This window comes from Amblyomma americanum, chromosome 3 (genome assembly GCF_052857255.1).
Source record: "Amblyomma americanum isolate KBUSLIRL-KWMA chromosome 3, ASM5285725v1, whole genome shotgun sequence".
NCBI classification, from domain to species: Eukaryota; Metazoa; Arthropoda; class Arachnida; order Ixodida; family Ixodidae; genus Amblyomma; species Amblyomma americanum.
In genome coordinates, this window is record NC_135499.1 from 53,760,262 (window position 1) to 53,779,468 (window position 19,207).

Below are 19,207 nucleotides of genomic sequence, written 5' to 3' on the forward strand. Positions count from 1 at the left end.
GCGCCTGTAGATGCCATGCGAGCACTCCCAGCTCTCGCCGGTTGTGGTTGTCCGCTGTCATTGAGATAAATACATTTTTTCTGCGTCTCCCTCTCGTTATGGACGTATCTGAAGGAAAGATTAGCGACGACTTCTGTAATGCGTGGCCAACGGAGGGGGGGTCATTTTGGAGCAATCCAGGCAGCCGCGAGACTGGGCAGCGGTTAACCCCCCGTTCCTTCTGTGCAGAGCTTCGACGGCGATCAAGTGTTTTTGCGGCCGGACCATCGTCACCTCATCCCTGCCACATCACTGTGCTGTTGCGGTGGTACACACGTGTCGGCGCAAGATGTTCCTGCGGAAACTCCCCCTTGACGCGTCTGGCCTGGTCTGACGTCACCGCTCAGCTATAAAAGACTGCGTTGGTCGACGGGGGTCGTCATTTTGGAGCAATCCAGGCAGCCGCGAGACTGGGCAGCGGTTAACCCCCGTTCCTTCTGTGCAGAGCTTCGACGGCGATCAAGTGTTTTTGCGGCCGGACCATCGTCACCTCATCCCTGCCACATCACTGTGCTGTTGCGGTGGTACACACGTGTCGGCGCAAGATGTTCCTGCGGAAACTCCCCCTTGACGCGTCTGGCCTGGTCTGACGTCACCGCTCAGCTATAAAAGACTGCGTTGGTCGACGGGGGTCGTCATTTTGGAGCAATCCAGGCAGCCGCGAGACTGGGCAGCGGTTAACCCCCCGTTCCTTCTGTGCAGGTACGTGCTGGAAGTCTTTTCCTGTTAAGTTAAAGAGCGTATCTCTGGCTGCTGGATTGCTCCACTTTTGGCGAGAATCATGTCTGATAAAGCGCCGTCAACGATCAAGGAACTAGCAAAGGCCCTGAATGAGTTATCCGCTCTTTTTGATGCCAAGCATGTAGAACTGAAAGATACGGTGAAAACGGTGATTGAAACAGAGTTACAATCGCTGAAAGAATCTATGAGCTTGATCAATGAAAAGTTCGAGGGTTTCAGATCGGAAATGGTGGAGATGAGGAAAGAACTTGCTGTCACTAAAGCAGAAAATGAGGCAATAAGGAGTACTAACGCCCATTTGACATCAGAATTAAAGAAAGTCAGGAGAGAGTTGACTGATATGCAACAATACAGTCGCCGAAATAACCTGGAGATAAAGGGTGTTCCTGTGGTTGCGGACGAGAACCTCATCTCCACCATGAAAACGATTTCTGGATGCCTGAACACTGAAGTGGTCGAGTCTGACATTGAAGTTATTCATCGTGTACCTACAAAGAAAAAAGATGAACAGAACATAATTGTCAAATTTTTTTCCCGTACAGTGCGGGATAAAATTCTGAAAGTTGCAAAGAAGCAAAGGCTTAATGTTTCTCAGTTGGGTTTTGAAGGCAATACGCCCGTTTTTGTGAATGAGCACTTATGTCCTGCTAATAAAGTATTGCTGGGAATGGCGGTGAAAGCAAAGAAAGAGAAAAAATGGAAGTTCACGTGGGTGTCAGACGGAAAAATTTTGATGCGCAAAGTTGAAAACTCACATGTTCTTCACGTGACAAGTGCAGAAGACTTGCGACAAGTTCTCTAACACAATGGCTGTTTGTGTAAAGCAAATCGAGCAAACCTGGATAGAAAGGGAAAACATATCTATTTTGCATTGTAATATCCGCAGCATACATAAAAATTTAGACCTTCTTCTTTCCTATTTATCACAATTCTCCTTTCATTATGACATTATTGCAATTACAGAAACATGGTTAAAGGAAAATGAAACCGCTGAAATACCCGGATATGCCATGATATCTTTACCAAGGTGCCGCCAATCACGCGGTGGGGGTGTATCGCTTTTCATAAAGAATAGTGTTGATTACCAGGTTGTAAAAGATAGCTCATGTAGTAAGCAGTCTGTCGAATCTCTTTTTGTACACCTCGGCTGTGGTCTTAACATTGGTGTGGTATACCGGCCTCCCAACGCAAGCGTAAAGGACTTTCTCTCGGATATGGAAACTATCTTCAACCCACTAATGACAACCAATACTCCACTTGTTATATGCGGTGATTTCAACATCGATCTTTTAAAAGATGGATGTTCCGAGTGCGACTACCTGCTTCTCATGCAGTCATTTAACCTTAAAAACGTTATTTCCTCACCTACTCGTATAACACAGACATCTGCATCCCTTATTGATCATATGTTCTGCAACAATGAAATGACTGTACGCGCTGGCGTTTGTGATATAGCTATTGCTGATCACTGTCCGACTTTCATGTGTTTACCACGCACTTACTTATATCCGCATTGCAAAACGTATTCTAGAGACAAAAGAACTCGAGTAAATTACGCCTGCGTTCGAAACTTCTTGCAGAGCATTGATTTTGTGAAATTGTACGACAGTGATGTGAATATAGAGTGTGAAAATTTTATCCGCTGCGTATCAAATGCCGTAATGAAATCCAAGCGCGAATGCACACGACGTAACTACGAAGAAGCTGTGTGCCCGTGGATAACTGATCATATACTTGCGGTTCTAAAGAAAAAAGACTCCTTCTATCACAAATGGAAGAAAAACAAAACAAACAATTATTATCACGGTCAATTCAAGCTTTATAGGAATAAGTCTGTTACGATGATGAGGAGAGCGAAAAAAATGTATTACAGTAATTTAGTCACGAAACCTGGCCTTGACTCGAAACAAGTTTTGAAAATTGTTAAGGACGTCACAGGACTTGGACCAAAGAAACGCGTTACCCCTAACGACCCCTCCGTACAGGTAGTCAATGACTTTAATAGCTACTTCTCCAATGTTGGTGAATCTCTTGCAAACCAGTTCTCTTTTCAGTCCGCCTCTACTACCCTACCCAGAGTTGTCCACACCGATTTTAATCTAAATGCAGTCACTGTCGAGGAAATTACATCTATAATAAGCGCACTGCCAGTTAATAAAGCGGCTGGGCACGACAGTATTCAGACTGCAGTTTTAAAGCATAATATTGACATTCTGTCCAACCCACTATGCCATATATTTAACCATGCTATAGAGACTAGTTGCTACCCAAACATTCTAAAAATCGCGAATGTTGTGCCTATTTATAAATCTGGAGACGAAAACAACCCAAGTAGTTATCGTCCAATATCTGTACTAAGCATTCTAAATACTCTTTTTGAGAAACTAATTGCCATTCAACTAAAAATATTCCTTAGTCAGTATAACATCATCTGTCACCAGCAGCACGGTTTCGTCCCAAACAGGTCGACCTCTACAGCCGTTCTAACGCTTTCCCAGTTGATAAATTCAGCTCTTAATAAAAACGAAATCGCAATTGGTATATTTTTAGACCTGAAGAAGGCGTTCGACACTGTATCACATCCAATATTACTGAGGAAACTAGCCGCCTATGGGATTGTTGATGACACACTGCAATTTTTCACCAGTTACTTATCAGGTCGACAACAGAAAGTGGTAATTAACAACCTTGAATCTACATATAGCTATATAAAATGCGGAGTACCCCAAGGATCTGTCCTGGGGCCTCTACTGTTTTCCATTTATATAAATGATCTTCCAGGTTCAGTCTCGCTTTCGCAGGTTCTCATGTATGCAGACGACACGGCCCTCATATTCACAGGTAAATCGGTTTCTGCGATGCAAGACGACATGAAGCAGGATTTAATGACTGTTTCCAACTGGTTCAGTAACAATAGATTAACATTGAACGTTGCGAAAACTAAATATGTCGTCTTCCATACAAGAAGAAGAAACGTTGATTTTAACCATATTAGGATTTCCTTGAACAATTGTATAATCGAATCAGTTCCTTCATTTAAATATCTTGGTGTTATCTTTGACAATAACCTTAACTGGAAGAATCAAGTGAACAGTGTTTGTAATAAAGCTGCGTTTGGTTGCTACGTCCTTATTAAGGCTAGAAAATACTTTCCTCGCAACATATTACGAAGCTTGTACTTCTCATTCGTTCATTGTCATATGAGTTATTGCTGCGAATCATGGGGCCACACATACTCAACTTATCTCACACCTCTGCAACGGTTACAGAAGCGAGCACTAAGGATTATAACATATTCTCCATTGCATCATCCTACTAACAATCTGTTTGAAGAAGTTCGAGTACTAAAATTTTCCGCCCTACGCGACTACAAAATCTCCCTTCTAGTAAACTGCATGTTAACAACTAACTCTCCACTCCCGATGAGCTTATTCACTTTGCCTGTTCGCAACACAAGACATGCTGCCAATGGTAATTTTAATCTTCCGATCCATCACAACACATACGGTGAGAGATTAATTGAGTTCATTGGGACGAAAGTCTGGAATACATTGCCATTGGAAATAAAGCTTGCCAGAAATTTTAAACTATCTTCTAAATTGTATTTCTTGCTTAATCAAGTAATCATGTGATTTCCCTTTTTGTGTTTCTGTGTTTCTTAAAATGCCGGTGTATACCTTCCTTGTACGTTTGCCAAAATGCCTTGTTTTTGCATGCGATCGGACACTGGATGCTTTTGCTGTGTTAATTCGCTGTTTTCATTTTTTTCTCACTTTACATATTTATGTGGTTGCCTAAATGACTTGATTTGTATTGGACCGGACACTAGCCATGTAGGCTATCGGTCCAAATATTTTGTACAATTTTTTTTGAATTATGAAATAAAGCTTCCTTTGATTGATTGATTGACCTTTCCCACACATGACAGCTTTTTCGCCGAGGAACCCGCTTGCACGGTACGCCCGCTGCTGATCACCGCCCCTACCCATGAGCCCTGGGACGACCGAAGACTACCGTAAGCCTCCCGCCTCTTTCGGCGTATATATACTGAACAGTCTTCCCCGCAGTGCCTTTCGTTTTATGCATGAGACTTAAAATAGTACCTAACGAACGCTGTCTTTACGCCTGAAGCCCCCGTGGCTGCAACATGTTTGCTCCACAGGCTGGGGGACACGGGTTGCGTACAAGTGACGTCTGTGTGTAATTGGCACGTTTACTCCCTCTCCCCGCCGCTTGCGTACAGAGTGAACCCCCCCCCCCCAAAAAAAAAAAGTTAAGCACTATACTGCTTGCTGCCTTCTAAAATAACTCTTGTTATATAACGCGCTTGTTATACCGCTCTTACAGTACTGCAGCTTAGTCTGGTGCACCACAGGGGTAACCAACTTATCCAAATTACACTTGTTGCAGAAAAGAGCATTACGGTATGTTGCGGGTGTTTCTTAGCGTCATCCAACCAAAGAGCTTTTCTTGAAGTATAATGTCCTCTCTGTATTCTCCTTTTTTGATTACAAGATAATCGTAGCTTATAAATATTTCATAAAATCTACTTTAAGTATTGTCGTAAACCTTGCAGAATTAAAAGAAAATATCCGAGACCGACAAACCCGACACAAAGAAAAATATCTTGTTTCAGTGCCTCGCACGTATTCATACACTCAATCATTATGCTACACTCTACCAAAACTACTGAATAAGTTGCATGCAACTGGATTCGATCCAGTATATGAGTCTAATCGCCGAATTTCTCTTTTTTGCCGTGAACAACTGTTGGGAACCTAGTGTTGCTTTGTGTTTAGAATGTTATCTTGATGTATTCTAATTTTAAGACTGCGTTTTTAGGATGTGTTTTATTTTCTGTTTTTGTGCTTTACTGTGTGTCTTATTTTTATACGGACAAAAGTAATAATATGAAACTCTTCGATGTAATAAATGATGCAAACTGACCTTTCTCCTAGCTGCTGCCCTGCCAATTATTGTAGGGGGCCAGGGCCTTGTCAAGCTGTCTTTCACAGCTTTCAGTCCTGGCCCCTTTCTTTTCGACGAAAAGAAAAATAAACTTGACTTGACTATATATAGAACTTGGCTCAAGCTTCGATAAAGACCTCTTCACCCCGCTCTTGAGAGCGGGAGAAGATAAACTTTTAGTTCCCGCCAAAACTTTCTGTGTGCACAGTTACAGAAGAAGGGAGCATGTTGCAAGTGGAATAGATTAATTGTGTGTGTATTGAATTTGCCATTGTTTTTGAACCATTGAAAGCAAACGCTATTCTGCTTCTATAGCGTTCACTTCTAGTCACAGGTTGAGGATCGGGGGCCTGCCCACCAGAACGGATCAGATAAGGGACCCAGGCCCTCGGTCTTCAAGGGCCGAATGTGCTACTGCACACAGAGCTTAGGGAAAGTGAATAAAAATTTTCGAGAGTCATTGCTAGTCGAAATGATAGCTGTGGCGCTGAGAGCAACCAAAAATAACATTCTTTTAAAATTGAAATCATCAGAAAGTAATTATTATTCTGATGATTTCTCAGACCAGCACACTTACCGGACGCTTTTGAAAGCTCCGATAATATGGGACGTGGCGTCAGCATTATTCTACGCTCGAACGAAGGCTGCGGGCGTGCTGCCAGAGGCGGTCTGCGCATGCGCGCGAAGCAAGCTCGGACTCCGACGCTCTGATCAATCCCCGCGCGCGCTACTCGCGCCATGGCGCGTCTGGAGCTGGTTCCGGTTTACAACAATCAGAGGACCCCGTTTCTCTCCGACCCCTTCCTTCGCGGCTTGAATTTATGTCAGCTTCCCTGGTTAATTTCTTCACAGTGAAGTTCATTCAGTTTTCTGCACTGTTTTCTGCACGGCTTGAAGCCCATTCAGTTCCTACAGCTTCTTTTCGTCACGGCTGGCAATTATATTGCCACGTGCCTAGCGCCGCGCGACAGCCTTGTTTGGTGCCGACGACGACGAAGCGGTTGTTGTGGGCACGAGCGGCGCGCTGGTGCTGGTCTCTGTGACTCTGTGATCGGAACGGCAAGCCGACCTTATTCTCTGGTACTCGGCAACGTGTACCTTCCCTGTGACTTCGGTCGATACACTGGTGGAGGTGCCATCGATGATCCCTTCTCCTGCGGACGATCCTACGCGGCCGCCTCTCGTGACCACTCCTGTTCATCGTACCAGCCGACGGCTCCGAGGCTTGCCCCCCGAGGCCTTCGCTCTTGACGAAGAGACCCTAGCTGTGACAACGACACCGCCCGCCCGTACCATGTCTGTCCCTTCCACCCCTTCGTCCTGTCTCATCCTTCAGACCCCACGCACCCCTAAACCATTTCACGGTGAACAGTTTGAAGACGCCGAGGACTGGCTAGCTCACTACGAAAGGGTCGCGACGTTTAACGGCTGGGACAACGCTGCGAAAATGCGGAACGTCTACTTCAGCATTGAAGACGCTGCTCGGACATGGTTCGAGAACCGCGAGGCCACATTCTCTACGTGGCCGGCCTTCCGAAGCCAGCTGAGCGAAAGAAAGAGGAAGATGAGCGAAAGAAAAAGGAAGATGTAGAGGAGAAGATGTAGATCACGTGTCCAGTCTTCCGGGTCCGCCCCCATCCACACACTCTTGCCACTTCTGGCAGATTAGTGTCCGCGCTGTCCAGGCTTCAGTGATGAATAGCCCGAAGGGGGTCCCATTGAGAGCGTTGAAGGTCAGTCACCTGCACTTCACAGCGGTAGTGTGGGGGCGAATGGATCCCACCGCAGTTCGCAGAAGCTGTCACGTAGAGCGTGGGAAAGCACAGTCCAAGCCGAAGTTGTTTTCGAAGCACGAAGATTCCAGAGACGTTGGCTTAGCCAAACCCGGCCGCATTTGTCACGGCTGATTTGCAGTTCCGCCGCTCGCCGGCTCCCCCGCCGTCCCCTCCGGGAGAAAAATGTAAAAATGTCCTGGGAGGGTCCGGCGTTGAGAACAAAAGACGAGTTCACCAAAGCCTTTCTCAAACAGCAGGGGGGGGAAAGGACCCTTGTAGACGCCACCACCTGCACTCGTAGCGCTGCAACCACATCGACGGCCCTTTGAAGCCTCGGTAGATTGATGATTCCCAGTGGCTTTAATATTCTTGGCATGTTGGCGTCTCCAAACGTAACAGCTCCTCCGCGGCCAGGACAATCTCGATCGGCCAGTGGTCACAATCACTGGTCGAGGAGAGATGACTTGAGTTGTAGCGTGGGAGGCCCTTCTTCATCTTGTCTGCAAGCACGGAGTAGAGTCCTAAACCTCGGACAACGGAGGCATTAGTCGAAATCAGCCACTCAACATGGCGCCACTCCCCAGGCAGTGCACGAAATTCACCCGAGAGCCGCCAGGCTGTTTTGCAATACTACTGCATTGTCAATGTAAACGTAAGCACAAAATTTTGTAGCTGACAGCAGTAATCTCGGCTACTAAGAACAGCTTCCATGTCTGCCAAATTCGCTGCCAAAGCCTGATTCGCCGAACACGGCTTGAAGAGAGGTGGCAAATTTGGAAGCAAAAAAAGGATAATAGGACACCACGCCAAAACAAAGCTAACTAGTACCTAAAAAATACGAAAAGGCACCGAATTGCCACCGAACGGATACCTCAATTATGGGAATAACCTGCTCAATCCGTCGGCATTTCCATGACATTTGCCCCTTTTGTATCGCACAGAAAAGTTATATTGCTGGAGGGCTAGACTCCATCGAAGCAAGCGGCCATTCTTGGGCGACATTTGACGCAGCCATGTAAGCGGACAATGATCTGTCTCGAAAGTAAATTTCGCCCCGTAAACATAACAGGCTAGCTTCTGTGCGGCCCAAACCAGACAAGCGCATTCCTTTTCCGAAGCGCTGTAGGCTTCTTCCCTTACGGTTAACTTCCTGCTGGCATAAAGGATAGGGTGCTCCTCATTGTCGTCTCCGACTTGGCTTAATACGACCCCCATACCCCGGTCGCTGGCGTCACACTGGACCACGAATTCCTTGCTGTAGTCCGGCGCGCGTAACACGGGCCGCGAAACCAGCACGCTCTTCAAGCTCTGAACGAAATTTCTTTTGCTGCGTCCCAGATAACGCTATTCGGCTTTTCTTTGCGAAGCGCATCGGTCAAAGGACTTGCTAGCTGTGAATAGTTGGGTATGTACCTTTGGTAGTACCCCACAAGACCGAGAAATGACCGTACAACCGTCTTAGTTCGGGGCTGCGGGAATTCAGCGATAGGGGCTATCTTGAGGTCTGACGGCCTCCTCGTCCCCATCACTTGTACAGAAAGCTGCTACAGCTGTTCTCCGCAGAAGTCTGTAGCCTCACTTCATTCGCTTAATCTTTGAATAGCAAAATCGGCTAGCTAACCCAGCGCCGCTAAACACAGGTACTCAAATGGGCACAAATTCACGTACTTTCATTGCCTCTGCAATGCGTTAGCTACACTATCGCGAATGAGACAAACGTTTGGTATCTAACTATGGCCCCCAACAAAACTTGTCGTCCGGTATTTGCTAAAGATACAAAGCGAAACGTGCGCTCAAAATTCAAACACAAAGAAATTTGCTTACTCGGAACGGTTCTACATAAGCAAACAGCTTATCATCAACTCGGGATATGTCTTCGCTGAACTCCTGTGAGTGCCTTTATCACTTAGTAGCATCCCAAATTGAAACACGTCCTTTCTAGCTCAATGGCACAATCACCTTTATTTAAGTTTTAAGAAAACAGTAACACTTGATCAAAACCAAATTTTTAGCCTAAAACAAAGTAGCATTTCCTTCCCCGTTTTTACACGCACACACAAAAAAGAGGAATAAAAAAAAACAGCTACTTCGAATTGCTATGCGGGGTCAAACATGGCTCACCACCCCCGCGTCGAAAGGATTAGTCCTTCAGCCGCGCCCGCCGGGGTCGCGCTCTGACTGATTGTACGACTGTCAACTCGTGACAAAGGGCAACTGAAAGAAGACATTTCTGATCGCTACTGTCCTCTCCACAGTCCCTCGACGCGCTCAGTAGGCCCCGGTAGCCCATGCAGTGCCGATAACCGATTCCGGGCGACGGACAGCGACCGGAGCGAGAAGCTGCTCTCTGTTCTCGCCCCAAGCAAGCCCGCCTACCCTTTCGCCCTGCGCGCTTCCTCGAATACAGTGCGGAAAGTGCAGGACGCATCCTTCTCCAGAGCGCGCGCTGAACATGCCGGCGTGCGCGGTCTCTGTTGCTGGACCACTGCGCTCGCATGCGCCGGGTGTCCCGCGATCTAGCGCCCTCTGATCTCTCCTGCCACTTTGCCTTTTTCTTTACCGCCTTTCTGTCAGGTCGGGGTTGTCTGGGTCTTAATGCCGGCCGATGCCCTTTCAAGAGCCTCGCTCCTGTTCTGCTTGGTAGACGCGTTTTTCTCTTTCTGTTACTGCGGTCACCTTCAGAAGCATCTGCGCGTGCCGCCTGACCAGTAACTTTAGCTGCAAAATTACTAGGTCCCATGCGGGAAGTCTTTTCTTTCGCTTCTGCCGCACTTTTATCTGTGCTAACGTTAGCACCTGTCTGCGCCCCTGCATTTAGGGCTCGGCATTTCAACCTTTTTTTCTTGGTCCGTGCCCTCTTCCTGTTTTTACGTCTAGACACTTCCGTTTGTGTCTCCTGATCGCAACTAGCTTGATCTAGTTTTTCAGAGGCACCTCGGAGACCTTCATCCAATTGCAAACTGGCCGCTTTGCCTTCGCAGGTCAGTGTCAGCTCCACACCGCTGACAGACGGACCTTCCGCGGCCCCCGAGTTGGGCAGTTCGTTTTCCTGAAGGCAGTCCTCCACCGCCCGCTTATCGGCGTGAGCGCTTACCCCTGAAACGCCCTGCTCGTCTGCAATGGAGCTTTCGTCCTCTGTGTCAGCGTGGCTTTCGATACAGCGTTTCGACACACTTACAGCTCCGCAATCTTCATGCAGGTTGTGCGCTGTTTCACAGTACTGTCTGTCCAACTGGAACGATCCGGCCTGACTCGCTCTCTCAGGAGTCTTGCCTCTCGAGATCTCATCATCCAGTTTCTTTAGCTCATACGTATGCGCTGTTTCACAATACTGTTTTACGTCGTCACGTCTGTCCAACTGGAACGATCCGGCCTGACTCGCTCTCTCTGGAGTCTTGCCTCTCGAGATCTCATCTTCCAGTTCCTTTCTCTCATGCGCAAGCTGCAACCTTCTGAGCTCCCATTTCTTTTTCTCTGCCGCTAGCCTTTGGCGGTCATTTTCCTCTTGCTTTCGCTCATCTTCCTTTCTCTTTCGCTCATCATTGAGGAGTTCCCACGTATCGATAATTATTCTTTCCTCTTCGGTTTCCAAGAGCAATTTGCAAATGTCCGAGTTTTTGATCTTAACCCCTACGTCTACACCCAACTCTTCGCACAATGACAGCAAATCTGTTCTTGGCAACTTCATTAAATCCATGTTTACTGCTCCGAGCCTTGAACTTTGCTGCACAACTGTTGACGTGAGCTACACACACTTGTCTCACTGAACAACTTCCCTCGATTCCCAGCAGTTCAATGTATTAACCCAAACAATTGAAGCCTGGCGAATCTCAAGCAAAGTTCAAGCACTCACCCACGGAAGCAACACCACGCCGCATGGTCGATCCAACCGCTGCCAACCAGTTGTTAGGTGCGGGCCCCTGGTTCGCCTGTGCCGTCTCTCGCCAAGGTCGGTGTCCCCGGGTTCCGGATCGGGAGACTGCTGTAGTGGGGTTGACGAAGAGATGAGAGGGTCTTCGAGGTGAAGGAGAGACTGAAGGGTTTATTTACATTTATACAAAGATTGAAAGAGTGAATCGGGAGCTGGCGAACACACGCCAGATCGCTGCTTAAATAGGGTCCGCTGTACCCAGGTCCCTAGTTGGGGAATCTAGTTCATTAAAAATGCGTCGAATCACTGTGATGTAGATCACGTGTCCAGTCTTCCGGGTCCGCCCCCATCCACACACTCTTGCCACTTCTGGCAGATTAGTGTCCGCGCTGTCCAGGCTTCAGTGATGAATAGCCCGAAGGGGGTCCCATTGAGAGCGTTGAAGGTCAGTCACCTGCACTTCACAGCGGTAGTGTGGGGGCGAATGGATCCCACCGCAGTTCGCAGAAGCTGTCACGTAGAGCGTGGGAAAGCACAGTCCAAGCCGAAGTTGTTTTCGAAGCACGAAGATTCCAGAGACGTTGGCTTAGCCAAACCCGGCCGCATTTGTCACGGCTGATTTGCAGTTCCGCCGCTCGCCGGCTCCCCCGCCGTCCCCTCCGGGAGAAAAATGTAAAAATGTCCTGGGAGGGTCCGGCGTTGAGAACAAAAGACGAGTTCACCAAAGCCTTTCTCAAACAGCAGGGGGGGGAAAGGACCCTTGTAGACGCCACCACCTGCACTCGTAGCGCTGCAACCACATCGACGGCCCTTTGAAGCCTCGGTAGATTGATGATTCCCAGTGGCTTTAATATTCTTGGCATGTTGGCGTCTCCAAACGTAACAGTACGTACGCCAACAGTGACCGCCGAGAGAATGCCGAGCGTACCCTAACCTCTCGAGTTCAGCGTCAGAACGAAGGGGTCGCAATGTACGTTGAAGACGTCACGCGCCTTTGCCATCGCGCCGACCCGTCCATGAGTGAGGAGAAGAAGGTGCGGCACCTGATGCACGGCGTCAAAGAACAGCTTTTTTCCGGCCTCGTGCGGAACCCGCCCACCACAGTCGCGGCGTTTCTGGCTGAAGCTGTGACCATGGAGAAACTGCTACAGCAGCGATGCAGCCAGTACGGTCGGCCGCTGAATTCCATCTCCACACTACCGCCGTCTGACCGAACCGACTACAATCCCGGGCAAGATATGAGCTCCCTTCGCGACCTCATTCGCACCGTGGTTCGCGAGGAGCTCCAGCAATTCATGGATCATTTACTCCTGGTGCAGCTTCCCTGGCCAGCATCATCCGTGAGGAGGTCCAGAACGCACTCACGCCACCGACAAGTACAGTCGTTCCACCACCACCCCCGGGCCCCACCCAGCGGATGACTTATGCTGATGTCACGTGCCGCCCAGCCCTGCTACCTACCTCTTCGCCTTACACGCAACCTCAGGTCGCTGTGCACGCTGCGGAACTGCTGCCCCTTTGGGCAGATCGGCGCCATGCGCCCCGGAAGACTGATCTCTGGCGCGCTCCAGATAACCGCCCTCTCTGCTACCACTGTGGCGAAGCAGGTCACCTCTACCGGCAGTGCCCTTATCGTCAGATGGGCCTTAGAGGATTTTCCCCCGACAGCCCTCGTCCACGGCCCGGTCAGCGGCCTCAGGACATCGCCGAGTACGTCACCCGCCAGCGTAGTCTGCCACATTCTCCTCGTCGCGAGTCGCGCTCGCGTTCGCCTCGTCGCTCTTCGCCTTCTGGGCCACGGTATGCCACTGGACGCCATGGTTCCTCGAGCCGTCATCGGGAAAACTAGCTCCGGCGACCTTTGGGGGAGAGGCCGCCGCACACCGAATCGCCGTAAAGCTTCCACCGCCGCACCGCTCGATTCGCCCCGACGTCGAACGCCGAATTCCTGTCCAGTTTTCGCCGCACAGACCAGATCGCCCCGACGTCGTCCGCATCGCCGACCAGTTATCACCGCCGTGTCGCTTAAATTGTCCCGACGCCGACCACCCAACCGCCGTCCAGCTTCCGCCGCCACACCGCTCACTTCACTCCGAACCGACGTCGACAGGCCCTGGTCTTGGCCGGGTCTCCCTGGACATCCCTATTATCGTCGACACGAAGGAGGTCAGCGCTTTAGTTGATACGGGAGCCGATTATTCTATCCTTAGCGGGCGGCTTACAAGGACACTGAAAAAGGTGGTGACGCCATGGAACGGACCAGACATACGGACGGCAGGCGGACATGTGGTTGCACCACTGGGTATGTGTACAGCCCGGGTTACGGTGCGAGGCTGCACATTTGTTGCGACTTTTCTTGTTCTACGCGAATGCTCTCGTGATGTTATTCTTGGCATCGACTTCCTTCGTGAGCACGGTGCCACTATAGATCTACCGAACCGCTTGGTGACGTTTTCCGCCCAACTGGCCACTGAAAGGCATGAGTACCGCGGGTCCCACTCCACGCTGCGAGTCGCCGATGATAGCCTCACAGTGCCACCACGTGCCAGCATCCTCGCCAGAGTTACTTGTGAGGAGCCACATCACGGCCTCCGGGTTGTCGAGCCTAATGTCTCCCTCTCACTCGCCTTGGGAGTTTCTGTGGCAAGAGGTCTTTGTTTCCTTCGTGGATGAGAGACGGAGGTGCTTGTCACCAATTTCTCCAATGAACATCGACATCTGTTCCGTGGCACTGTCATCGCTTACGTCGACCATCTGCACGAAGTCGCCGAATGTTTTGCTTCAGAGGAAGCTACGCCTAGCACTGAACCGGATGATGCCGTACACGCTGTCGACATCAATTCTAGCCTTTCTTCCGTTGAAAAGAGGCAACTCCAAGATCTATTGCTGGAGTTTCGTGTGTGCTTCACGTCTTCATCTAAAGTGCAGCAAACGTCGGTCATTAAGCACCGGATTATCACGCATGAAGGCACTCGACCCATCCATCAGCAGCCCTATCGTTTGTCTCCTCGGGAGAGAGACGCTATCCAACAGCAAGTCAAGTAGATGCTCGCCGATGGCGTCATTCAACCTTCAAGCAGCCCATGGTCGTCGCCTGTAGTCCTCGTTAAAAAGAAAGACGGAACACTTCGTTTCTGCGTTGACTATCGGAAACTTAACAGTATGACAAAGAAGGACGTCTATCCGCTGCCACGGATTGACGACTCTCTCGACCGACTTCGCCGAGCCAAGTACTTCTCCTCCATTGACCTCAGGAGTGGTTATTGGCAAATTGAAGTTGATGAGAGGGACCGTGAAAAAACTGCCTTCGTAACACCAGATGGGCTCTATGAATTCCGCGTCCTCCCATTCGGGCTCTGCTGTGCTCCTGCCACCTTCCAGCGGATGATGGACACTGTGCTGACAGGTCTTAAGTGGCAGACATGCCTTGTTTATCTCGACGACGGGATAATTTTTTCACCGACGTTCACAGAACACCTGCGCCGCCTGAGAACTGTTCTCGAAGCTGTCCGGTCTGCCAACATTTCTCTCAAGCCTCAAAAGTGCCACTTCGGGTTCACCGAATTGAAGTTTCTTGGGCACATCGTGAGTGCTGATGGCATCCGAGCTGACCCTGAGAAACTTGCTGCCGTTGCTGCCTTTCCCATCCCCGCCCACAAAAAAGCAGTCCGACGGTTTTTGGGGCTGTGCTCCTATTATCGTCGCTTTATCAAACACTTTGCACAGATGGCCAGCCCTCTGACTCTTCTAACTCGAGATGACGCATCATTTTCCTGGGGCGCCGAGCAACAGATGGCTTTCGACGAGTTACGACGCCGACTCCAGTCACCCCCGATCCTGGCACATTTCGACGATGATGCCGACACAGAGTTACACACGGATGCGAGCAACGTCGGCCTTGGTGCCGTTCTAGTTCAGCACCAAGACGGGGTCGAGAAAGTAATTGCCTACGCCAGCCGTGCACTTTCCCGTGCAGAGTGTAACTATTCCACCACTGAAAAAGAATGTTTGGCGGTAGTATGGGCCGCTGCCAAGTTCCGCCCGTACCTTTATGGCCGACCGTTTCGTGTCATCACTGACCACCACTCCTTGTGTTGGCTGAAAAACTTAAAGGATCCTTGTGGCCGCTTAGCACGTTGGGCATTGCGCCTGCAGGAGTTCGATTTCGATGTTATAAGTCTGGCCGGAAGCACACCGATGCTGATAGCCTGTCCCGCGCGCCCGTCGGCCCTCCTTCGTCAGATGCCACCGACGACGATAGCTTCCTCGGAGCAGTCACTACGTCCGATCTCGCCTCCAAACAGCGTGCCGACGACGAGCTGCGACTGATTATTGACCATCTTGAAGGTGGGCATCCTACAATACCCCGGTATCTTGCTCGGGGGTGGTCGTCGTATTGCCTCTGCAATGGGGTGCTTTATAAAAATTCTACGTCGAGTGCGAAAACATACCTGCTAGTCATACCGGCTGATCTAAGGCACGAAATCTTCCTGGCCTGCCACGACGAACCAACTTCAGGGCATCTTGGCTTTACACGCACCCTAAACCGAGTCCGGCAGAACTATTACTGGCCACATCTTTCTCCGAGCGTTAGACGTTACGTACAGACTTGTCGACAATGCCAGCGGCGAAAAAAATCCACGCTCAAGCCATCCGGTATGTTGCAATCTATTGAACCACCCCTCACACCCTTCGATCAAGTGGGCATGGACCTTTTAGGCCCATTTCCTTTATCCTCGAACGGACACAAGTGGATCGTAGTCGCCACAGACTATTTAACACGCTACGCCGAAACGAAGGCCCTTGCCCGAGGTACTGCCGGCGAAGTTGCTCGATTCTTTATGAACGACATTGTGCTCAGACACGGTGCACCGTCGATCATCATTACTGACCGAGGAAAGGCGTTTACAGCTCGGCTACTGCGGGGCACCTTAACTCTCAGCCATACCGAGCATCGCACAACCACAGCGTATCACCCTCAGACAAATGGATTAACGGAACGACTAAACAAACCTTTGGCGGACATGATCTCAATGTACATCGACGTCGAACATAAAATGTGGGACGAGATCCTGCCGTATGTCACTTTCGCCTACAATACGGCGCCGCAGGAAACCACGAAGTTTACGCCGTTCCGTCTCGTATATGGCAGAGAGGCCCGCACGATGTTGGACGCGATGCTCCCGTGCGGGGAAGAAGCGGTCGAACCCGATGCCGCCCATTTCGCAGAACAGGCCGAGCAAGCCCGTCAGCTGGCCCGCCTGCACATCAAGGAGCAGCATGCCACCGACGCTCGCCACTATAACCTCCGGCACAGGGAAGTCCACTACGAACCAGGGGACCAAGTGTGGGTGTGGACCCCGTGCGCCACAAAGGCTTGAGCGAGAAACTACTCCACCGCTATTTCGGACCCTATAAAGTCCTGCGCCGCTTAAACAACGTTAATTACGAAGTCATTCCAGAGGGAACTGTGACCGTCAGTGTTCGACGCCAGCGGCCTGAAATTGTGCATGTGGTGCGCTTAAAGCCATACTTTTCGCGCTACTGAGCGCTTCCTGCAAGTGAAACCTTGCGTTATTGTACAGTTCACCTCATTTTTTTTCTTCCTCTCACCTTGTCATCGGGACGATGTTTTCTTTCACGGGGGGGAATAATACCACGTGCCTAGCGCCGCGCGACAGCCTTGTTTGGTGCCGACGACGACGAAGCGGTTGTTGTGGGCACGAGCGGCGCGCTGGTGCTGGTCTCTGTGACTCTGTGATCGGAACGGCAAGCCGACCTTATTCTCTGGTCCTCGGCAACGTGTACCTTCCCTGTGACTTCAGTCGTGACAATATCATATTTCAGCCATCGCGAGAGGGGAGAAGGAGCCAGCAGCAGCAGCTTGGAGATGCATGCCCATTTTCGTCGTCTGGTTCGGGGTGCATGGCGCTATTCTGGCGCGTACGCCACGGCGCGCAGCACAAGTCTGCCGCGAGTCGGGGCTTCAGCGTGCCTCGATACATTACACGCTTAAAACAGAAAATTGCCACGCCGGAGAATGACTCTGGATTCTAGACTAGATCGCACGAAAGGACGCATCTGACACGCATTTGCTCTTTTTTTTTTAGTCCATTTCTCACGGCTTACTCGTGTCCACGTGCAGGATTCTCTGCCTGCATATCTCATGGTTGTATACGATGGGTGACTGCTTGCCTGATTCGATCAGAATTAATCGGGAACCCCTATCACCTGCAGCAACGGTGAAACAAAAAAGCAACAATTCTCAGAGACGGTAGCGGCAGAGCCACCTCGAGGCCGCCAGTGGAACGAATGCTGTCTCGTCAGGAGCGATCCTGCTACGCTTTGTCCTGACCCGCAGGAACCGCATTTATATCTGGCTTCCTCGTATGATACCGCATCTAAAGCATTGTTTGATCTTTCGCAGCCACGGTGCATTTGTACAAGGATCAGCATAATCACCGTATTCCTAATCCGAGCTTCCTTGCCTCCACGAAAGGGGACTACAGCGGATCGCCGGCGTTGTTGATAAGTGTACACCTTGGTCCGTATTCCGAGTTTGCGTCATAATAAAAAGCGTCATAATCTCCCGCAGCGGACACACCTTATTGGTCGAAACGCCAGAAGCGGATGTGGTGGTTCGGATGCAGCGAAAAGGGTCGGAGAAACCGGATGGTGACGTTAAACACGTGGGAGCAGACAACGCCTCCTCTAACTATATGCCTGTCAAATGGGTGGCAAGAGCCCTGCCGAACCCTCTCCTACCAACCTCTCAAGCGTCCGCTAGAGGCGCTGACATCTGACACTACGTTCCCCTCGTGGTGCTGCGGTGTGTCGCGCTCGTGGTGCTGTGGTGTGCTTATTGTGTGCGCTTGCTTCTTCCAAGCTTTTCGAGGCTTCTCTAACGCTTAATACTGCAATTATGCGGTATTGCTGCGTGCCATTGTGCACGCAGAGTCAGCGTAAAAAGGAGCCAGGTGTCTCGTTTCCCGAGATACCCGCCGACCTCAACGCACGTGCAAGGTGGCTCAAAGCGATTTCCAGGAAGGACTGGGAGCCAAATTCTACTTCCAATTATTCGGTAGTGTGCAGCCTGCATTTCAACGCATCGGACTTCAAAGATAATTGCAAGAACCGGCAGCTGAAACCAGGCGTTGTGCCGAGCGTTTTCTCTGGCTACCCTTCTTACATGAGAAAGGCTCCCGCAACCGCAAGAAGTGATGCCAGCATTCGGAAACGTAAGCGAGAGCATTCAACAGACGGTTCGTCAAAGCTATGCTCGGTCAACGGGAGTATCAGCGGAACGGCTACATCAATCATTGCCTCTCTAAGCAGCGAAAGTGGACGTATTCCGTACAACAGAAGGCAAGTTGGATATGAGTGTGCCTTGGCCAACGGAGATGAAAGTGCAGAGTGGTGTTCCTCAATCAGCACAGCGACTCCGGACGCTGTGCACGCTCAAGGCAGCGGCAAGGACACAGGTGAGGCAGATGCTAATTTTGCAAGTCTTATAGAACTGCCACAGGCCCAAGTTTATGCAGCGCGCTCCTACGGTGTGCAAAGGTCAAAGACATCATGCTCTTCTAGCGTTTTTGTCGAACGGAAACGATGGCGGGAAAAAGAGCGCACACTCAAAAAAAGGAATGAAATGCTTCAGAGGACTGTAAATTCCTACAAGAAAGAGCTTCAAAAACTCAAAAGAGCAAAGCTACATGAACGCATTTTTGGAAGTTGCATCCGATGCGGGAGAGGGAAATAAGAAGGCGACATTTCTTCTGGACCATATAAATAACTACAAGAAGAAACGGCCAGC

The 19,207-nt window shown here is 50.0% G+C and overlaps 1 protein-coding gene across 1 annotated transcript; it reads left to right on the forward strand.

The window, feature by feature from the left end:
• Window positions 1-795: 795 nt before the first annotated feature.
• On the forward strand, window positions 796-1,656 carry LOC144122964 (uncharacterized). Its single transcript, XM_077655909.1, has one exon. The coding sequence runs from the start codon at window positions 821-823 to the stop codon at window positions 1,580-1,582; it is 762 nt and encodes a 253-aa protein (XP_077512035.1). The 5' UTR covers window positions 796-820; the 3' UTR covers window positions 1,583-1,656.
• Window positions 1,657-19,207: the final 17,551 nt, after the last annotated feature.

Bases quoted from the DNA above. Each gene is read 5' to 3' on its own strand.
- LOC144122964 (XM_077655909.1), top strand. From the start codon at position 821: ATGTCTGATAAAGCGCCGTCAACGATCAAGGAACTAGCAAAGGCCCTG.